At 40.4% G+C, this 22,317-nt stretch overlaps 1 protein-coding gene and 1 long non-coding RNA gene across 4 annotated transcripts; one reads left to right on the plus strand and one right to left on the minus strand.

Moving 5' to 3' along the window:
- Positions 1–14,642: 14,642 nt before the first annotated feature.
- On the minus strand, positions 14,643–17,954 carry LOC149015807 (uncharacterized). 3 transcript variants are annotated; one of them, XR_016173691.1, is made up of 4 exons: positions 17,464–17,954; positions 16,017–16,168; positions 15,276–15,356; positions 14,643–15,105 (listed from the first exon to the last, which is right to left on the minus strand). It is a non-coding gene; the product is annotated as an uncharacterized LOC149015807 (long non-coding RNA). The 3 variants fall into 3 exon arrangements; XR_016173689.1 differs by having other exon boundaries at positions 14,643–15,356; XR_016173690.1 differs by lacking the exon at positions 15,276–15,356 and having other exon boundaries at positions 14,644–15,105.
- A 3,024-nt stretch (positions 17,955–20,978) lies between these two features.
- Positions 20,979–21,698, plus strand: LOC149015808 (E3 ubiquitin-protein ligase ATL41-like). The gene has a single exon (XM_089156599.1). The coding sequence runs from the start codon at positions 20,979–20,981 to the stop codon at positions 21,696–21,698; it is 720 nt and encodes a 239-aa protein (XP_089012725.1).
- The last annotated feature ends 619 nt before the right edge of the window (positions 21,699–22,317 follow it).

Raw genomic sequence — 22,317 nt, forward strand, 5'->3', positions numbered from 1 at the left:
GATTAAAATCCATAATAACATAAATGGCAGGATTCCGTAACAAACATAAATGCAATATGATATGAGACAAGCAATGAATGAATGAAACTAACTCTATGTATGCTGGTCTCTATTGGCGAGACATGCTTTAAGTCATAGCACCGTACTTCTTTAGGAAAGTCCACTCACATCCTCAACCATTTAAGATATCTTGGATTCTCTCACGGATCATTTCACCGGTCTTGAGCAGCCGATTGGTAATGGGTCCTTCATCCCTCAGACAAACCATGGCAGGGGGTTAAGTCAACACACTCTCTCACAACCATTTGGTATAAGTACCGGCGCATGTCGTGGTAAAACCTAGCCAAATGCAAGCCTTCTACTTAGTTACATCAAGTCGATCCAGATACGTCCATTCCTCTTCCCCGACGATCCTTTCCGGTATCCTTCACACTAGAGTCCTCATAGTCCCCGACTACGGACTCATCAACCCTATTGGTTATCCACATATGGTAAACGGGAAGCTCTCACGTCCTCTCACGGGTTGGTTACCGGTCTTAAGCGCCCGTGAGCCCAAGTCTAACCATATGCAACCCTACCAATAAATGGCCCCCACAATGTGATTCCTGTCCTCTCACGGGTAGGTTACCGGTCTTGAGCGCCCACAAATCCCCATTGCTACCACGGGTCGTTCGGTCTCAATACCCCTCCGATTAGGGTCCGACATAACAGACATCCTAGCCAAACACTACTAGACAATCCTAGATATGTCATCCAACAGTTTAGGAAGGTGTCCAGAGGGCATCTCCGGAAACATCCCATAATATTCCCGTAGTAGTCCAAGGAAAGAAGTGTCAAAAGGACACCTCTCCTTTCCAAACCATACTTAAGCATACACATGCATCAATTCATATCATCACATATATGGTAACTTCATATATGGAAAGAAATCAATAAGTACAATCAACTTGTATATAATTGGTAAATAAATCATTGATGAATCAATTAATCATAAACAAGTAATGCTACTGTAATCAAAGTTATACAACAGTAGTATATCATTGTAAGAATCTAATTTAGGAAACATGTCAATGATATTCAAATATAGAAACTAGATTCATGCTATCTATGTAATTAAGGAAATAACCATCCTTACCTTTTATAACTCGCAAAGGAATCCTAAGAAATCAAGTAAGATCTTGGCAAACTTGAGAAGAAGGTCCTAAACAAGTATATACAACATATTAGGAAAGATCCCTAACAGAAAAGATACCAAAACATCCAACACAGACCAATTCTGGAGTTGCTGTACCCATTCCAATGCAGACAGTAGCCTAAAAAAACAGAGTTTTAAGATATGAAATCCGAATTTGGTGGTTCAAAAGGGTACTAATCAAGGGGTAAACTACATCAGTAGTATTCTAACATATAGGGGACCTCAAAACACCAATCAAATCAAGACATCAAGATCCAAATTAGGAAACAAAAAGTTACCATAATTAGATCAACCATGGATCTTGATGAATTCGAAATAGAAATCAAAGACAAGAACAATAGGAGGATGGATCATTGCTTCAGGTAAAGGTATCATGAAAACATACTTAGATCTTCAAGGAAAAAGGCTTAGAAGCATAAATCTAAATAAGGAAATAAAACCTACCATATATGTAACTACCATGCTTCATGAAGAACACATAGTATGGTAGAAGAGAACAATTAGAGATTGATAGATCATGGATCATGGAAAGAAAACACAGTAATTAACTACTAACATGGTCAATATAGAAGATCCAAAGAGATCAGAATTCAAATCAGAAGTTTAACAAGATTAGATCATGGTTTGTTCATGATTCCTTCAAAAGCTTGCAATGATCATGGTTAAGATCATTGTTCTAGCCTCAAATCCTTAGGATGATCATGAGAACATGTTCAGAGATGTTTGCAATAGAGAATGCAGCATCTCTTCTACTGTCTCAACTCAAAAAGGAAAGAAAAACAAAGATGGAGGAGAAGAAGAGAGAGTAGACATACCTTTTGATGCAAAAGGAAGAGTTTCGACGAAGATCCGTCAAGAAAACACCAAGGATGCAAGGGAGATGACTTGCAGAGGTCTTTGGTTCGTTCCAGAGAGTTTGGAGGCAGCAAATACGAAGTAGACTCGAGATTGGACTTAAATAGAGCAAGAAAAACCTAATTGCCAAAGACAAGACTCATTGGTCGAGTGGATTGGTCGATCGCCCAACTCGACCAATCAATCGACCAATGCCGACAAAGAAGTCCAAAACAAGGAATTGAAGGCCCAGATCAAATCCAATCCTAAAGGGGTTTTGCACCCAAGTCAAGTGACTTACCTAATAGCTAGAAATGCCTTCAAACCAAGATAGAGAGCACTCCAAGTCCATCAATTAATCCGATCTTCATCAAGATTCAGTTTCCATAAATAGAACTTCATCATCAACTTTCATGGATTCAAAGCCGTACACCAAATCCTCCACCGGGATGGCCCAAAGCTGACTTCTTACTTTACTCCAGGTCATCGGACCTACAAATAACAAGGTTTCCGGGTCAAGGTTAGGGCTGGGTTTCACATTCTCCCCCCCTTAAAGAAATTTCGTCCTCGAAATTGAAAGCGTACCGGTGCGTCCAAAGAGGTAAGGAAACTTCTCCTTCATGTCTTCTTCCTTCTCCCAAGAAGCTTCTTCAGGGGTATGGTTCTTCCACAGAATCTTCACCAAAGGGATGGTGCGATTCCGCAGCTGCTTGTCCTTCCTATCCAAGATTTCGGCCGGTTCTTCATCGTAGGTCAAATCAGCACTAAGTCCTTCGTGTGCTTGCTGCAAGATGTGTTCCGGATTCTCTATGTATTTTCGGAGCATCGAAATATGAAACACATTGTGAACACCAGCAAGAGGCGGAGGTAATGCTAATCGATACGCAACAGGTCCAACCTTTTCCAAAATCTCGAAAGGTCCAATGTAACAAGGGCTAAGCTTTCCCTTAACATTGAATCTCATCACACCCTTCATTGGTGAAACTTTTAGAAAAACTTTCTCTCCAACTTGAAATTCCAAATCGGTCCTTCTCTTATCAAGCATAAGATTTCTGTCTTGATCGGCAGGCAGACTTAATCCTTTCTCTTATCATATCTACCATAGCACTCGTAGCTTCAATCATTTCAGGACCTAAGACTTTTCTTTCACCTGCCTCACCCAAAGACAAAGGTGTCCTACAAGTACCGCCATACAAAGCCTTGAATGGAGCCATGCCTATTGTTGCTTGATAACTGTTGTTATAGGCAAACTCAACCAAAGCTAGGTGTTCATCCCAATTACCACCCATATCCACCACACAAGATCCGAGCATGTCTTCCAATGTCTGAATTGTCCGCTCGGATTGTCCATCGACCGTGGATGATGAGCTGTACTCAAGTTCAATTGGGTTCCCAAGGCCTTCCGCAAACTATTCCAAAACCTTGAGGTGAACCTAGGATCACGATTCAAAACAATACTCAATGGCACACCATGCAGACGAACCACATTATCCACATAAAGCCTTGCCAGCTTATCCAGAGTATGAGTGATCTTCATAGGAATGAAGTGGGCTGATTTGGTCAACCTATCAACAATCACCCACACAAGTGTCATTGCCTTTACTTGTCCGAGGTAAGCTAGTCACAAAGTCCATGGAGATATCCTCCCACTTCCAACTAGGAATAGGAAGAGGCTGAAGTAATCCAGATGGAGGTTGTCGAACGGCTTTCACACGTTGGCAAGTCTCACACTTGGCAACAAAATCATCAACATCAGCCTTCGGACCAATCCACCAAAAATGTTCCTTCAAGTCCTTGTACATCTTGGTGCTTCCCGGGTGTATAGTAAAGACCGACTGGTGTGCTTCCTTCAATATTTCTTTCTTAACTTCTTGGTTTGCAGCACGCACAGTCTTCCTCTAAACAACAAAGCACCATCCATGGATATACCAAAGTCGGGGTCCGACTCAGATTCGAAGAAATCTTCTCAACTTTGATCAAAAACTCTTGATCGGAACTCTCGCAGAGCAACAATCTTATCTCTAAGACCAGATCTTGCCCTCATGGCGAGAAAGAATAAAATCAGAATTCTCAGGACGATTTCCAAATCAAAACTCTCAATAGAAGACCACAATGGTAAACTCAACGCATTCAAATCCAAAGTCTTCTTCCTCGGTTCTTCCTACTAAGAGCATCAGCAACAACGTTTGCTTTCCCAGGGGTGATACCGAATATCACAATCATAATCGGAGACTAGTTCCAACCATCTCCTTTGTCTCATGTTCAACTCCTTTTGGGTAAAGAAGTATTTCAAACTCTTATGATCCGCGAAAATGGCAATCTTCTCACCGTAAAGGTAATGTCTCCAAATCTTCAAAGCAAAGACAACGGCGGCAAGTTCTAGATCGTGAGTGGGGTAATTCCGCTCATAATCTTTCAATTGCCGAGAAGCATAGGCTACGACCTTGCCATGTTGCATCAAGACACAACCCAAACCAATCTTTGACGCATCGGGTATAAAACGTCATACCACCGGAACTATCGTATAGTCAAAACCGGGGCACTTGTCAATCTATCTTTCAACTCTTGGAAATTCTTCTCACAAAGGCGTCGACCAAACAAACTTTTCTTCTTTCCTGGTCAACTTAGTCATAGGAGCAGCCAACCGAGAAAAGTTCTCAATAAACCTTCGGTAGTAACCCGCCAATCCAAGAAAACTTCTTATTTCCGTTACGGACTTCGGTCTTTCCCAATCAGCCACAGCTTGGACCTTTTCAGATCGACACGAATACCTTCGGCTGAAACTACATGACCAAGGAATACCACTCTCTTAAGCCGTAAATCACACTTGCTAAACTTAGCGAACAACTTCTTTTCTCGCAACCTTTGCAAAGTGAAACTTAGATGACTCGCATGCTCTTCTTCGCTCTTCGAATAGATCAAGATGTCATCAATGAAAACAATCACAAACTTATCAAGCACATCATGAAATACTCGGTTCATGAGGTCCATGAACACCGCAGGAGCATTGGTCAATCCGAAGGGCATGACTCTAAACTCGTAGTGACCATACCGCGTTCGGAAAGCTGTCTTGAAGATATCACTAGACTTCACTTTCAATTGGTGATATCCGGACCTTAAGTCAATCTTTGAGAACACAATTGCACCCTTCAACCGATCGAAGAGATCATCAATTCTCGGGCAGCGGATATCTATTCTTGATAGTCAACTTATTCAACTCACGGTAGTCGATGCACAAGCGCATACTACCGTCTTTCTTCTTGACAAACAAGACCGGAGCTCCCCAAGGTGACACACTAGGCTGTACGAAACCTCGATCAATGAGCTCATTCAACTGATTTTGCAACTCTTTCAACTCAAGAGGAGCCATCCTATACGGAGCTTTAGATACCGGAGCGGCACCAGGGACGAGATCAATAGAAAACTCGACATCCCCCGTCCGGAGGCACTCCTATTAGATCATTAGGGAAGACATCAACAAAGTCGCAGACAACTCGACTTCATCGACTCTTTTCTCCACTATACCCTTGCCTTCGGATGAAGCATCATCCACTAGGGCATAGACTTGCATCAAGCAGCATGACAAGACCTTCTTACAAACCCTTCTCTTTTCACCCCGAAATTCAAAGACCGGACTTCCACAAATATGGAACTGAATCTTCTTTGAGGAACAAAGGAACACAGCTTTGTGGGCTGTCAACCAATCAATTCCCAAAATAACATCGAAGTCCTTCATGTCAAGAATTACAAAATTGGCTTCCAAGTTCTTCTCACCAATCAACACAGGACATTTAGATAACCCCTTATCTAGTTTCACAACAGACCAGTAGGTGTACTAATCAATAAACAACTAGACAACTTCTCAAGGATTAGGTTAGTCTTCTTGATGAATGCAGATGACATGAACGAATGAGATGCACCCGTATCAAATAAGACAAATGCGAAATAGAAGCAACTAACAATGTACCCGTAATCACTTCATGGCTTGGATCCCGCTCAAAGACTGGAAATACTGAAAACTCTACCAGAGGGAGGAGCAGGAGCACTCTTCACCACCGGGGCAAAGGCGTCAAGGCAGGCCGCTTCGGACAAGCACGAGCAAAATGACCAGCTTGCTTGCGTAGAAGCAAACAGGATTGCTGGATCCAACAGGGTGGCTGCAACGAGAGGGCTTCGAACAAAAGGCCTTGCACTTGCACTTGCACTTGCACTTGCACTTGCCGGTGGTCGGTTTCCGCCATACTGTCTAAACCGGCCGGGCTGCTGAAAACCCGTGTTCCGACCTACACTCTTAGCCCGAAAGGTAGAAGTGGGGTAGGGTGTAGGTCTCACAAAACGACGGTCATTACGATCCACCAAACCAGAATTCCTTGATCGCCAGGGCTTTTGCACACGAGCACTTTCCTTCTCGGTTTCTTCCAACTTCTTCGAGTTCTCGCACCACTTGAGCATAGCTCACTATAGGCTGGACCGTGAGGTAAGCTTTAATGGCAGGGCGCAGTCCTTTGAAGAACTTCTTTGCTTTCGCGAGGTCATCCTTCGGAGAATCTGGAGCAAAGAAATGAAGCTCCTCGAACTTCGTTGGTACTCCAACACGGACAGAGATCCCCGAGTAAGAATCATGAACTCAGCTTCCTTCGCATCTTTTACCGCCTCGGAAAGTAATTCATACAAAAAGCCTCTTTGAACAACTCCCAAGTTACAACTCCCGCATGCAAACCTTCCAAAACAGGCCGAGTGGAAATCCACCATGCATCGGCTTCTTGTTGTAACTTCTGTTCAAAGAACAGAATCTTCCGAGCTTCCGAGCATTGCGGATGTCGGAAAGCCTTCTTCAACTCACGAAGCCACTTGTTAGTAAACAAGGGGTCCTTGGTAACTCCAAAGTGAAAGTGGGTACTTGCATCTTCGTAAAACTCTCCATCAAAGCAGTATGAGGAGTTCCAACTAAACCTCCCGCATTCAGGATCGCGGCATGAGGATTCACATTAGCACCAGCCCGGGTCTCATTATGCAAAGTCATGAAACCCACCAACATCTGGTTGAACCGAGCTGCTTGTTGCTGCATCATATTGCCCATAATATTGGCAATATCTCGGAAACTTCCAACATTCGGGGCACCAGGTATCTCATGAGTACCTTGATCAACATTTGGTATCTCGCCACCTCCATGAGGTATTTCACCACCTCCCTGAGGTATTTCACCACCTCCATGACCACTGGATTCACCATGCCCACTTCTCAGAGTAACCATTCTCGCAAAACCGAGAACATCAAAATACCGAATTTTGAAGTTTCAACATAAACCACAAGTCCAAATGATTTGAAAACTTAAATCATGCTCAAATATATCCATATAGTCATCAAACAATAATCCATAAGGCAAAAATCACATTTTCCAAAAATTCAACAGCAAATGAGGTCTCTGTGACCATTGGTCGAGTGATTGGTCGACTGACCCAGTCGACCAATGAGTCGACCAATGCAGACAGAATGCGAAAATTCGCATTATAAGCCTCATTTTCACATTCCAACCTCATTCTAACTTCTTCCAAAGGTGAGAGAGCTCTAGGGAAAGTCTCCAAGAGTTCTCACAAGTGTTCTTGAGGTGATTTGGTGCTTCAACAACAACACCACAACACACAATCTTCACAAACAAGGTAAATCTCTCATTCTTTCTTCCATTTTCATCTTCTCATGCTTGCATTTCAATTAAAACCATGCTTTACTTGTATCCAATGCTAGAAATCATGCTTAGGAATGCTTAGAAACATATTCCCTAGGTTTTAAACACAATGCCATGCATAGACAACAAGTTTTAACATATTGGTGTTCATCTCGCAATGTTTTTATACCGAAATCGATATCTTTTAGAAAAATTCCGTTTTCTCTCAAACCGCTTGAAATTTTCGCACGAGATCAAATGCTACATGCTCAAGATGACATTGTAGATAGGTCCATACAATTTGATTTAACCAATTTCAACTTTTCAAAATCCAATTTTGACCTAAATTGCAAAATCCCCAAATTTCCTTCTTGCTGAATTTTTCGCTTTAATCCAAGTTTTCGATCGATTTTCATCAAACAAACTTCATAGTCATGAAATTCCAAGTATTGCGCACATGCTAGTATGTTCCAATCAAATTTCCCCCAAATTTGAAATTTTCCGAAAAATTACGAAAATACCCTTTTGGCTCAAATCTTAAGGTAGCACTAACTGGAATTGTCTCTTGTCTCTTTCACAGATACCCACTATGCAGAGGGGAGGGCGAGGACGAGGTAGAGGTCGTGGTCGCATTGTAGGTGCTCTTAGGGGCGGAGGTCGGGTTCCTTCCGAGCCTAGACAGGAGGTTAGGGAGACCGGACATGTTTGACACACCTCGGGCCGAGTTCTCCGTACGAGGCCTACTTCGCTTATTGTAATATCGAGATGGGACGTCTACTTCACTTACGCCAGCTCGTGAGCCTTTAGGATTCGGCAGAGATTCGACACATTGCGGTGGACTCATCTCTTCACCGAGGATCCGCCGGTATACCCGGAACTAGTGAGGTTGTTCTTCAACAACCTTACCTACACGAGAGGAGGCTCGAGGCCGGGGACATCCGCTTAGACTTGTCCTCGGGAGCGGGGTCTTCCGGACTCGGATTCGCTTCTCTACCCGAACACCGGCTGAGATCTTGCGGGTTCCTTACTATCCACGGCGGTGTGTGTGGATACTTGCGGGAGCAGATTTGGACAGCCATCCGATGTCGTACGAGCTACGCGAGATATGCTCTACGCTATGGGATAGCCGTCGATGCTTCACTCCGTGGACCAGCGGACGGATGACGGATTCTCGCACGGATTATCGGTCGCATAGTCGGCCGAAACATTATGCCGAAAGCCGGACATCACCATCGGGTCACGGTGATGGAGGCCTTAGTCATCTACCGCATCTACATGGGCTTCGAGATCGATCTCTCCTACATCATTCAGCAGGTCATGCTTGGACTTAGTTCTGCGGCCTAGCATGCGGAACCTTTGCTATGGGAGGCTACCGACTTTGATCTTCGGGCATTTCGGGGTGAGTTTCGAGGATACACCGGTGGACACCGGTTCACAGGGATACTCTATTGGGACTCGGACCATTCGTCGATGAGACTACAGCGATCAAAGAGATCTCCTGGTCCGGAGGGTGAGGATGATGATGAATCGGAGGATGAGGATCAAGGGTCGGAGGATGGAGGAGAGGATATCGGTCCCCGATAGTGATGATCAGGCCGGAGATGATGCGGATATGCACGAGGCTGAGCTCGTGCATCACGAGTTTCCTTCATCACACTTCGAGGCGGTGGCCCTTCACATGCGGTTCCGGAGACTTCAGATCTTGGAGCACAGATGAGATCGATGACTTCCATGCTAGAGAGGATGGAGGTCGGACGGGAGCAGATGTACGAGAGGATGGAGTCACGACAGGATAGGATAGAGCATCGGGTGACTCAGCTAGCGGAGGAGTTCGAGCATACGAGAGATCGAGAGAAGATCACCTAGTTAGACCGTACCTTAGGATTTCCATTTATGCATTTCGGATGTAATCGTTGTAAAAACTTTTGAAATTAATGAAGTTCATTTTGTTTCCCTTTAATTATTGTATGTTATGCACCTTTCTTTTCCTTGCATTAGTGACATTTGTTCAAGTATAATTATGGTATGTTATTCGGAAATGTTCTGTTATGCCTCAAAGGTCAAGTTTCTAATTCGGTGTTCTATTATTCACTTCTAAGAGTAGAAGAGTCATTTTAGATCAATGACTCGGGAATGTTCGGTTGTTGTCTTTTGTGGTTAGGATCTCCTCGAACCTTGGGCTCGATACCAATCATCACGTCCTCCCGGCCGGTACCCTATCCGGCATACCCGAGAGTGTGATCCACGGCCCGAACATCGGGTATTGAGTGATCAGCCTCCCACATAAACAATAACATAATCATGAACAATCATAATAAAAGTGCGGAAGATAAACCATAGATCCAATAAAGAAAGAATGAATCATAAATGAATCGAGAATGATAGATATAATCGAGTATCAAACAGGATAAGTAAAGTGAGGCAAAAATCCCACTCTACAACCAGCGGAAAAGTAGCTCTAAAAAGAATAAACTAGACAAAATCTAATCCCAGTAGCAAGTACATTGGGTAACTAAATTGTTCTCCACTTTATAGACAACATCCTTATAAGTGTAAATCTCATAAATGGCACAAGGACGCTTCCACTCAATGGTCGGACTAAGCATCGTACGGAGCATAACCACTCGCGGGATCTTCGGTGTAATTGTGGTAACCGCAATCACCTTCCTGGAGATATGCCTCTTCGCCTTGCGCTTCTTCATAGGGACATTCATAGTACTCGGTTACTGCAGGGATAGTCTAACAAACATTGTACAATAAAGGAATGAGTTTCAAAGAAACTCGGTAAGAAGCGATTAAAATCCATAATAACATAAATGGCGGGATTCCAGAACAAACATAAATGCAATATGATATGAGACAAGCAATGAATGAATGAAACTAACTCTATGTATGCTGGTCTCTATTGGCAGACATGCTTTAAGTCATAGCACCGTACTTCTTTAGGAAAGTCCACTCACATCCTCAACCATTTAAGATATCTTGGATTCTCTCACGGATCATTTCACCGGTCTTGAGCAGCCGATTGGTAATGGGTCCTTCATCCCTCGGGACAAACCATGGCGGGGGTTAAGTCAACACACTCTCTCACAACCATTTGGTATAAGTCTTGGCGCATGTCGGGGTAAAACCTAGCCAAATGCAAGCCTTCTACTTAGTTACATCAAGTCGGATCCGGATACGTCCATTCCTCGTCCCCGACGATCCTTTCCGGTATCCTTCACACTAGAGTCCTCATAGTCCCCGACTACGGACTCATCAACCCTATTGGTTATCCACATATGGTAAACGGGAAGCTCTCACGTCCTCTCACGGGTTGGTTACCGGTCTTAAGCGCCCGTGAGCCCAAGTCTAACCATATCCAACCCTACCAATAAATGGCCCCCACAATGTGATTCCTGTCCTCTCACGGGTAGGTTACCGGTCTTGAGCGCCCACAAATCCCCATTGCTACCACGGGTCGTTCGGTCTCAATACCCCTCCGATTAGGGTCTGACATAACAGGACATCCTAGCCAAACACTACTAGACAATCCTAGATATGTCATCCAACAGTTTAGGAAGGTGTCCAGAGGGCATCTCCGGAAACATCCCATAATATTCCCGTAGTTGTCCAAGGACAGAAGTGTCAAAAGGACACCTCTCCTTTCCAAACCATACTTAAGCATACACATGCATCAATTCATATCATCACATATATGGTAACTTCATAAATGGAAAGAAATCAATAAGTACAATCAACTTGTATATAATTGGTAAATAAATCATTGATGAATCAATTAATCATAAACAAGTAATGCTACTGTAATCAAAGTTATACAACAGTAGTATATCATTGTAAGAATCTAATTTAGGAAACATGTCAATGATATTCAAATATAGAAACTAGATTCATGCTATCTATGTAATTAAGGAAATAACCATCCTTACCTTTTATAACTCGCAAAGGAATCCTAAGAAATCAAGTAAGATCTTGGCAAACTTGAGAAGAAGGTCCTAAACAAGTATATACAACATATTAGGAAAGATCCCTAACAGAAAAGATACCAAAACATCCAACACGGACCAATTCGGAGTTGTCTGTACCCATTGGTCGAGTGGATTGGTCGATCTGGTCCATCGACCAATCGATCGACCAATGCGACGATAGCCTAAAAAAAACAGAGTTTTAAGATATGAAATCCGAATTTGGTGGTTCAAAAGGGTACTAATCAAGGGGTAAACTACATCAGTAGTATTCTAACATATAGGGGACCTCAAAACACCAATCAAATCAAGACATCAAGATCCAAATTAGGAAACAAAAAGTTACCATAATTAGATCAACCATGGATCTTGATGAATTCGAAATAGAAATCAAAGACAAGAACAATAGGAGGATGGATCATTGCTTCAGGTAAAGGTATCATGAAAACATACTTAGATCTTCAAGGAAAAAGGCTTAGAAGCATAAATCTAAATAAGGAAATAAAACCTACCATATATGTAACTACCATGCTTCATGAAGAACACATAGTATGGTAGAAGAGAACAATTAGAGATTGATAGATCATGGATCATGGAAAGAAAACACAGTAATTAACTACTAACATGGTCAATATAGAAGATCCAAAGAGATCGGAATTCAAATCAGAAGTTTAACAAGATTAGATCATGGTTTGTTCATGATTCCTTCAAAAGCTTGCAATGATCATGGTTAAGATCATTGTTCTAGCCTCAAATCCTTAGGATGATCATGAGAACATGTTCGAGAGATGTTTGCAACAGAGAATGCAGCATCTCTTCTACTGTCTCAACTCAAAAAGGAAAGAAAAACAAAGATGGAGGAGAAGAAGAGAGAGTAGACATACCTTTTGATGCAAAAGGAAGAGTTTCGACGAAGATCCGTCAAGAAAACACCAAGGATGCAAGGGAGATGACTTGCAGAGGTCTTTGGTTCGTTCCAGAGTTTGGAGGCAGCAAATACGAAGTAGACTCGAGATTGGACTTAAATAGAGCAAGAAAAACCTAATTGCCAAAGACAACACTCATTGGTCGAGTGGATTGGTCGATCGGCCCGATCGACCAATCGGTCGACCAATGCGTTGACAAAGTCCAAAACGAGGGAATTGAAGGCCCGGATCAAATCCAATCCTAAAGGGGTTTTGCACCCAAGTCAAGTGACTTACCTAATAGGTAGAAATGCCTTCAAACCAAGATAGAGAGCACTCCAAGTCCATCAACTAATCCGATCTTCATCAAGATTCAGTTTCCATAAATAGAACTTCATCATCAACTTTCATGGATTCAAAGCCAGACACCAAATCCTCCACTGGGATGGCCCAAAGCTGACTTCTTACTTTACTCCGGGTCATTGGACCTACAAATAACAAGGTTTTCGGGTCAAGGTTAGGGCTGGGTTTCACAAAACTAGTAGAAGTCTATCGCTCAACGGATCTTATCGATAAGATCCAACGACTACCCGAAGAAGGCTCGAGTGCATCCAACGAAGGAGATTCGAAGGTACACTCTATATAAACCTCACTACTATACAAGGTGGGGGACGGATCAATCGATCAAGGATAATACTATCTGAGACTCAGGTTCAGATACATACTGATAGACCTAAACTATCAGCGTCCTGCTATCTAGATCACCTTTCCCGTTTCTTCATTCATTAGCTCTATGCTTCTAGTAGAGCCGTTTGTGATTAAGTTCATCAACTGACTTAGCCTTCGGAGGTGGACTCCCGACCCCAGCGGTCGGGCCACATCTGACGCTTTTGTTTTGCAGGACATCACGTGGAGATCCAAGGGCTGAGCAGATTTTGGACGCATCACAAAGCAATGATGCTTTGCAATGCAAAAAAGGCATGGTGCCGTTCTGTGCAATTGTAAACGACACCACGCCGTTTTACATCTAAGACCATGCTTTAGTGAAAAGGCATGGTGCCGTTTCACAGGCCTGCAAAACGGCACCACGCCTTTTCGTCACTGTGATGAAAAGGCATGGTGCCTTTTTGCAGTTGTTGAAAACGGTACCATGCCTTTTAAAATTTTAAAGGGCTATGCCCAATTTTAGTGAAACGGCATGGTGCCGTTTCACACCCTTGTGAAACAGCACCACGCCTTTTTGCCACTATAATGAAAAGGCATGGTGCCTTTTTGCAGGTGTTGGAAATGGCACTATGCCATTTTAAATTATAAAGGGCTAAACATCAATTTTATTGAAACGGCATGGTACCTTTTCACACCCCTACAAAACGGCACCACACCTTTTCGTCACTATGGCAAAAAGGCACCATGCCTTTTGTGGTGTTGGAAACGGCACTATGCCTTTTTAAATTTTAAATGGCTAAACCCCAATTTTAGTGAAATGCCATGGTGCCGTTTCACACCACTGCGAAACGGCACCACGCCTTTCAGTCACGACTCACTGTGATGAAAGGGCATGGTGCCTTTTTGCAAGTGATGGAAGCAACACCATGCCTTTTTAAATTGTTTAAAGGGCTAAACCCAATGTTAGCGAAACGGCATGGTGCCGTTTTCACACCCCTGCAAAACGGCATCACGCCTTTTCGTCACTATGATGGCATGGTGCCTTTTTGTAGGTGTTAGAAACGGCACCATGCCTTTTTAAATTTTAAAGGCTAAGGCCCAATTTTAGTGAAACGGCACGATGCCGTTTCACACCCCTGCGAAATGGCACCACGCCTTTTCGTCATTGTGATGAAAAGGCATGGTGCCTTTTTGCAAGTGTTGGAAATGACACCATGCCTTTTTAAATTATAAAGGGCTAAACCCCAATTTTAGTGAAAAGGCATGGTGCCATTTCACACCCCTACGAAACGGCACCACGCCTTTTCGTCACTGTGATGAAAAGGCATGGTGCCTTTTAAAATTTTAAAGGGCTAAATCCCAATTTTAGTGAAACGGCATGGTGCCATTTTGCAATCCACTGGACTCTCATACTGATGGCTATCCATGTTCTATTTCAAGTGGCATTGCACATATAGTGGTAATTCTCATTGGTCCAAGTTGCCTCTCTAGTCCAAATTTGCTTCAATCAAGTTACAAAATACATGTTCAGAATTTGTATGAACAATTTTTATTTCCTCAAATCATAATTACATTTCCAATATACGAAATGGTTACAAACAGAGCCATACTTTGGATCTTAAAACACCAAGACCCAAAAGAATTTATTTATGGTAAGCCTATTGTGTGCAATGAAATAAAAATGATATTAAGCAGCCAGAGGTTGTACCAAGCAACTTATATGTTACAGGACAACAAAAAGCATGACAAGGGGAAAAGTCTTCAGTGTCTTTTGCATAGCCAACGGATCTTGCAGCATTAAGAAAGGACATGTTTTGGCTATCAACTGTCTTTTGGAGAACATTTGCTAGTTGCTCACTTCCTGACATTAAGCGGCTGCATATCGAGGAAAAAATATATGAGATGCTTCAAGCAAATAATGCCCTGTGCTCCTTAGGAGAAAAAAATAACCAAGGAAATAAATATAAACTGAAGAAGCCCAATCCCAAATTTTTAAATCAATTGAAATCAAACTAAGTCAAGATGATTTGAAAAAAGTAGAATACAAAGCAGCCAAATCCATATTGTGTGGGCTCCCCTGATGTGAACAGGATCAACTCCAACGATCTTTTAGCTTGAAAACAAACCTGTGAAAACTCAATCAGCATTAATGCACATGTAGCCATGAACCATAAATTAATGTAGCATAAGTCATATTAAAGAAATATGACCAATGGAGAGAAAATTCTTCAAATTAATCTCATGACTGACTATAAGGAAATGTAAAAAATGGCCAAATTTAATTAGAGGAGGCAATCAGAGTTCAAGTAGCTTAGATGAATTCAACTTTTTATTAGGTGGCTTAGCTTGTGAGCTGGATTTTCAACAAGGAGGTCACTCTGTAACATGCATGGAGATGCATAAATAAAGCCATTTCACTTCTTATGTAAGGCAATAAATAAAGCCCTAGGCATGTAACGGATTACAGATTTGAGAATACAATTGCCTAACTAAAACCATTGGGCATGAACACATTTTAAGCATATACCATTGGTCTTAGGGATTGGATACACTAAAACCTAACTAAAAGCAATTGCCTAATTTGTGTAATGACAAACAACATGATAAGAAGAAGAATACATGCAAATTACACACCAGAAAGGAAGTTGTCTTTGGAGTAAGAAATGAGAAGGAGAAATCATAATTCTTGGCACCCACCAAGAGTAAGAGGAGAAGAAATGGAAGAGAACAAAAGGCTTAATTCTTTTGACAATACTAATACGAAAGAAATGTCACTAGTTGCATACCTACTTGGGCTCCCGAGTGGCAATCGAACCTTAGGTGCATGTATAACCCCATAAAGCATTGTAGACTCACCGAAAGTTAGAAGGGATATGTGCTTCCCAAAATAAAAAATAGCTACTAATTCAATTCCATAAATACCATGTCCCCAGTATATCTGCAAGACAATGTCACCTGTTAGACCTCCAACAAATGAAATAAATATCTCTGCTAACCATAAAATCTTGAAAACATGAAAGCATATCAAGAAGTATGAGACAAATACTTGCAGTGCAATCAACAAACCATATCCTTGATATTCAAAAAGCATATGAAGTTTTTGAAGAATATTGTTCTCATCAATCATGGCCACTCCTTAGGCTCTACCACATTCTACTAAATATAAATACCCCACTTACGATAAGCTCCAATTAAATCACATAAATGACAAACTATAAAAGTACATTATTCTACTATATATAAAAATCCATTCATGATAAGCCTCCCAACTAAATCATATAAATGGCAAACTATTGAAAGTTATAACAATTCTGTGACTTCCTAATTGACATAAAGAAGCCAAAACTCGGATAGGAACAGTGCTGTCTTCGAAAATGCCATATTGGCCTCCTTTTTCCCGTTTGAATGGGCTTGAGAAGAAATTTAAAAAAAAATGATTCAAATTCAATAAAAAGTCACCATCAGCAATCTAAAACATCGTATAAGCAACAGCAACATCAGACCAAACAATAGTGTCCAAAATTTAAACCAAACAATTTTAGGTAGAAATCTTCCCTGAGATTTTAACAGCAATCATACCTAAACAGCCTTAGTTACAGAACTGACAAATAAAGACTTAATAAAACTCTGAAAGCTCAACAACCTCTAGCTGGTATATCAGGAATTTGGACCGACTTAAGAAAAGAAATTAACTTCCTATGACCCACAAAAGGGATGGTATGGTTAAAACAAGATTTGCATAGCTACTACCACAATCATTCGGGAAGACAATAGGTTTACTTGCGCAGAAACTTGGTCCAAATCTTTCAAAATCTTCAAGAAATACCAAGCTAGTAAAGAACACCAAATCCAGAGAACTGTTGAAGTCAACATTTGCAAGTGATACTAAGTCCTAAAATAACTATACGGCAAAGGGAGATCTTATAAACATTGCTACTTAAAATCCCATAGCCCTTTGTAAATCTCTTACCAAATAACTTGCAACACCAATAAACTAAACTAAACTAAAATCTACTCTACATAAAACAGAACAAACAAATAAAGAATTAACCAAAGGCTGTGGCATTCCCCAAACGATCAGATCTGCAAATCCTTATCCAAAAGCAACCATTTGGAAATGACAAAACTGAAACCAACAACTAAATCAAACGCGGCATTAGGCTTTTCTCTGCCGAATCAGATATATCAACCAAGATGCTTGTCATTACGAGATTGAAAAAAAAATAGACTTACTGTTAAGCTCATCAAGCCATCAACCGACTCTGTCGAAGGTGGTGCGTTTGCTTATATCATAGACGACAAGGGCACCCACTGCACCTCTGCCGTAAGCAGAACTGACGGCACGAAAACGCTCCGCCTGCAGTATCCCAAATGTGGGCCTTAACCTCCTTCGATGTCTGGATCTGAAACTCAACACCGATCGTAGCCTTTGAATGCAAGTTGAACTCGTTACGAGCACCTTTGACAAAAAATTCGACTTACCCATAGCAGAGTCTCCGATTATGACTGTCTTGAACAGGTACTCCTCTCCTCTCCTTCTCCATGGTCATCATCCATTTTGCTCTGTTTTTCTATCTTTACTTGGGCAGGAAACAGAGCGAGAATGAGTCGAAGTTGAGTTAACAACCTCTAGCTTCTTTGGAGTCCTAACCTTCGTCGGAAACCTTATCGGAGCTCTCTCTCTCTCTCTCTTTCTCTCGTTTCGCAGAGTCTCTCTCCTTCAAACGACCCAGTTCAGAGAATGAAGAAGAAGCGGGCTTTTTCCACGATTTAGAATTTCAAAATGCCTTCGGTTCGATCCTTTTGAACCGGTTTAGTTGAAAACGTAGTTGAGCCGAACCGGTCTACCGGTTAATTCACTTAAAACAATCAAAAGTTCACATGCTCAAAATCAACGGTTATTGTAATATTAGATGACATGGCTTCATCTGGGTCGTTCGCAGCTCAGTGCTGCACATTAACCCACCACCCCCACCCCCCCATCCTTTTTTTTTATCCCCCCCTGTTTTTAAGCTATCCCCCCTCCCTTTTTTTTTTTTTTTTTTTACCAGGGGCAAACCCCCCACATTTTTTTAATTTTTTTGTTTTTTTATTTTTTTTTTAAACCCATAAATTAATGTTTTAAGGCCCATTTTTCTTTTTTAAAAATTTATTTTGAAATAAAATTTTTAATTTTTTAGGGGCCTTTTGATCCCCCTCCATGTTTAAAATTTGAATATACTTAACAGCGACTAACTGTGTTAGTTTAGTTAAGACATACACATAATATATTGCATTATGAGGACCTAATATTAGTTTATGATCCCCTAAAGGGACCCGCAATAAAAAAACTCTATAAAATATCATTTAAAAAAACTAATAATTTTTTTATAATTTTTTTTGAGGTAATCCTAAAGTATCTTGCATAAATATTAAGTTCAAAACTAGTGGCGTGAGCCACACAAGAATTATTAGTTAAATCAACGATATTATTAAAAAAAAAATTTAAAAGCAAATACAAGATTTGAAAAATAAGTAATACGTAGGGGAGGGTATAAGATTGTTTATGCCATAAAATAAAAAAATGTTACGAACCTTGAAATCCTATGGATTTTATCTCACATAGGGTTGAACTAGGCTGGCTGCCAAGAAGAATCTTTTCTTGAGGACTTTCACTGTCTTTAAAATTTTTATTTTTTTTCAAATGATGAATCACCGTCTTTTTTTTATTTCATTTATACTCGAGTTTAAAATTTCCCAATTAACTTTGATTGTGCTTGCAAACTACTATGGGAAAATTAAAGAACAAATCGATGTGGATCCTTTCAAACGCGAGTCATTGAGCCAAGCATTTGACATTTGATGCCTAACCATGAGGCTCAAAAGTGTGCTCGATCAAAGTCTTCTCTGTTTCAGAAGAACACAAAAATAGAACGGTAATGCCATGATTTCAGCTGTTTCTACTCGATGGAGAAAGAAAAACCACAAACGCTCAAAAAGAACGTTATTATACAACCCCTTAGATGCCTAACCAATAGATCACCCTATAGGCAGTTGCTAAACAATATAACGTTGCTATCGAACTCAACTCTTTTATACTTCTTTTCTTTCTCATGGTTAAAAACTAGATGTAGATTTGAAATACAAAAGAAAATGTGAATATATATATATAGATTATTTTGTCAAAAGGTTTAAAAATACTGAAAAATCTTTTCTTTATGGTAATAAAAATATTGAAAAACTAAATAAAATCTCCATTTACTTCATCCATCTCATGTTGGATTATCAAGTCGTCTTCCTATCACAACTAGGTCGTGAACTTGCGTCTTTCTGCAAGGAATCAATCAACTTCTTCTTCTTCTTTTTTGTAGTTTTCAAATACTTAATTTTGTAAATTCATACGTCAACTTGTGTCCAAATCATCTAATTCACTATTGGAACCAAACATGGAATCATAGTGTGTTGGACACATTCTTTGTATGAGGACAGATTTATTTAGTTGGGATAATTACTGCTGTCCCCTATAGTTTGATTTTATTACTAATGAAACCCTGTTCTTTACGAAATTATTGTTGGCCCCCTTCCTTATAACGGTGTTAAGTTGCCGTTAAGTTTGAATATGTAATGTTTAATTTGCCCTTCATTAAAATTAACAAATCAAAAGACGATGCTATCCCATTTATAAAACCAAATTAAATGTCAATTTTACCCTAAACTTCATTTATTTTGAATTAATGAAATGGGCAAAATCCAAATCCAATTTGGTTTCCCACATTCACAAAACTTCATCTATTTTAAATTAAAGAAATGAGCAAAATCCAAATCCGATTTGGTTTCCCACCTTCATTAAACTTCATTTATTTTGAATTAAATAAATGAACAAAATCCAAATCCAATTTGGGTTCCCACCTTCACTAAACTTCATTTATTTTGAATTAAATAAATGAACAAAATCCAAATCCAATTTGGTTTCCCACCCTCACTAAACTTCATTTATTTAAAAAAAAAAATTAGGTGATATTCTGTTTCCAATTTGAGTTGAATTCGATTTTCCTTCCTCTTCGATTTTTATTTGAGTTTTATTCAATCATTCTTTCTTTATTTGGTAGTTTTTTATTTTTTTTAGAGAATAAAACGGATTATAGTTATTTTTTGTCCACATTTAATTAAGGGTACTACTGTAACTTGACAAAAGGGTAAATAAGTAAAGAGATAAGTATAAGGGTATTTTAGGTTTTTTGAGAAAATATAAAGATGCCACATCATCAGTTAACTAACGGAACTTAACGGTAGGGGGACAATAGTAATTATAGACAAAGTTAAAGGTTGAATTAATAATTTTGAGAAGTACAGAGGATACAATAGTAATAAAATCAAAGTATAGGGGGTTAATAGTAATTATCTTTTTTTTTTTTAGTTACGAGGACAGATTCAAGTCATTTTCACCTTATCCTTCAAGCGTCCGTATCCATCTCAATTCTTTAGCCCCCAATATTAAAAATCTCAAAACAAAAAAACGTGACTCAGGTGGTTCAGGTTTTGGTATGATACAGGAGATCCCACCTCAAAGAAGCATGACTCAGGTGATTCAAGATATTTTTTTAGTTTCGTATTCTTACTTTGAAAGCTAGCTAGCTGATAATCAAAGTCCTGATCAAATAACTCACAACCAATTTAACACCCTAGGCAAGCTCCCTTTTTGCACCATTTGCTCTTCCTCCTCCTCCTCCATCTTCTGCAGCAGGTTCTTCGTTTGATCTAATTTAACTATGAGTATCAAAATCCATAGCTTTTCTAATGGTTTAACAGCCCAATACAGTATAGATGTTGGTATTATGCGCACAGCCCTCACATTATTTCTGGTTGTAATTTCAGTTGTAATCGTTCTCAATCTTCTTCATCTCTACGCAAGGTGTGTACTTCGTCGTCGAGCAATGCGCGATCGAAGAAGCCGTCTTCTGCAAATTAGATTCACAGATCAACCTGTAATTTCACGTGAACCACCCAAGGATGGGCTTGACTCATTGGTTATCGCTTCTCTACCAACGTTTCCATACAAAACTAGTGAAGGAGTTGATGAAACTGAGATAAAAGAATGCATAGTTTGCTTGGGAACCCTAGAAAATGAGGAGCTTGTGAAGCTTCTGCCAAATTGTAAGCACATTTATCATGTAGATTGTATTGATATGTGGTTGAACTCCAATACTACATGCCCAGTTTGCCGCACAGGAGCTAAGCCTCTACAATCAACAGGTAATCCTCAAGCACCTTCAGAACTCAACGGGACAGCCGATGCAGTTTCGGTTGCTTTACCAATGGATTCTTCTATTGAAATGACACCAATTACAGAGATTAAAGATGAAGAAACCGATGAATCCAATGCTGATCGATTGAATTCCCTTCGAAGGATCCTTAGTCGGCAGAAATCAGATAGGATAAATCATCAGTCTGGGCAATCTGATGGAGTGGAAGATCTTGAAAGGCAGTGAAATCAATATTTTGGTTCATTCATTTCTTCTATTCTCGAATTCTATTTTGATATGAAGAGGAAGTGAATTTGGGCACCTTCTTTTATGTTTTCTTGATTAGAATAGAGTTCGTATGTAGAGGGGAACACATTTTTTGTTGTTTATCTACAATAAACTATCGAAAAAGATTGTATTACATGATGCCTCCATGATGCGTCCAAAATCTCCTCAGCCTTTATCTCCCTGAGGAATAACCTATAAAACTGTGTTAGATGTGGCCCAATCGTGGGGTCGGGAGGCCACCTCCGAAGGCTAAGTCAGTAATGGAACTAATCACAGAGCTCTGACGAGTTGCAGAGCTAAAATTGAGTATAGTAATGGAGGGAAACAATTCAGATACCTCTATCGTGCACAAGTTCCTCGTTTATATATATATATTTACCTTTTATTCCAAATCGTTGGATTCGTTTGTGCCTCCTTCTGATGATCGTTCAATCTTAGGGTTTTTACCCCTTTTTCAGAGATGAAGGTGGTTACCTTCCTTGGCACGATCCTACACTTCGTATTTGTGATGGTTATCTGTTATGGCTCAATCACATACCAAATTCTTCGGGATCACGTTTATCTCTATAACCACAGA

Source organism: Hakea prostrata, chromosome 5, assembly GCF_041222555.1.
Source record: "Hakea prostrata isolate BN-2017 chromosome 5, UWA_Hpros_2, whole genome shotgun sequence".
NCBI lineage: Eukaryota > Viridiplantae > Streptophyta > Magnoliopsida > Proteales > Proteaceae > Hakea > Hakea prostrata.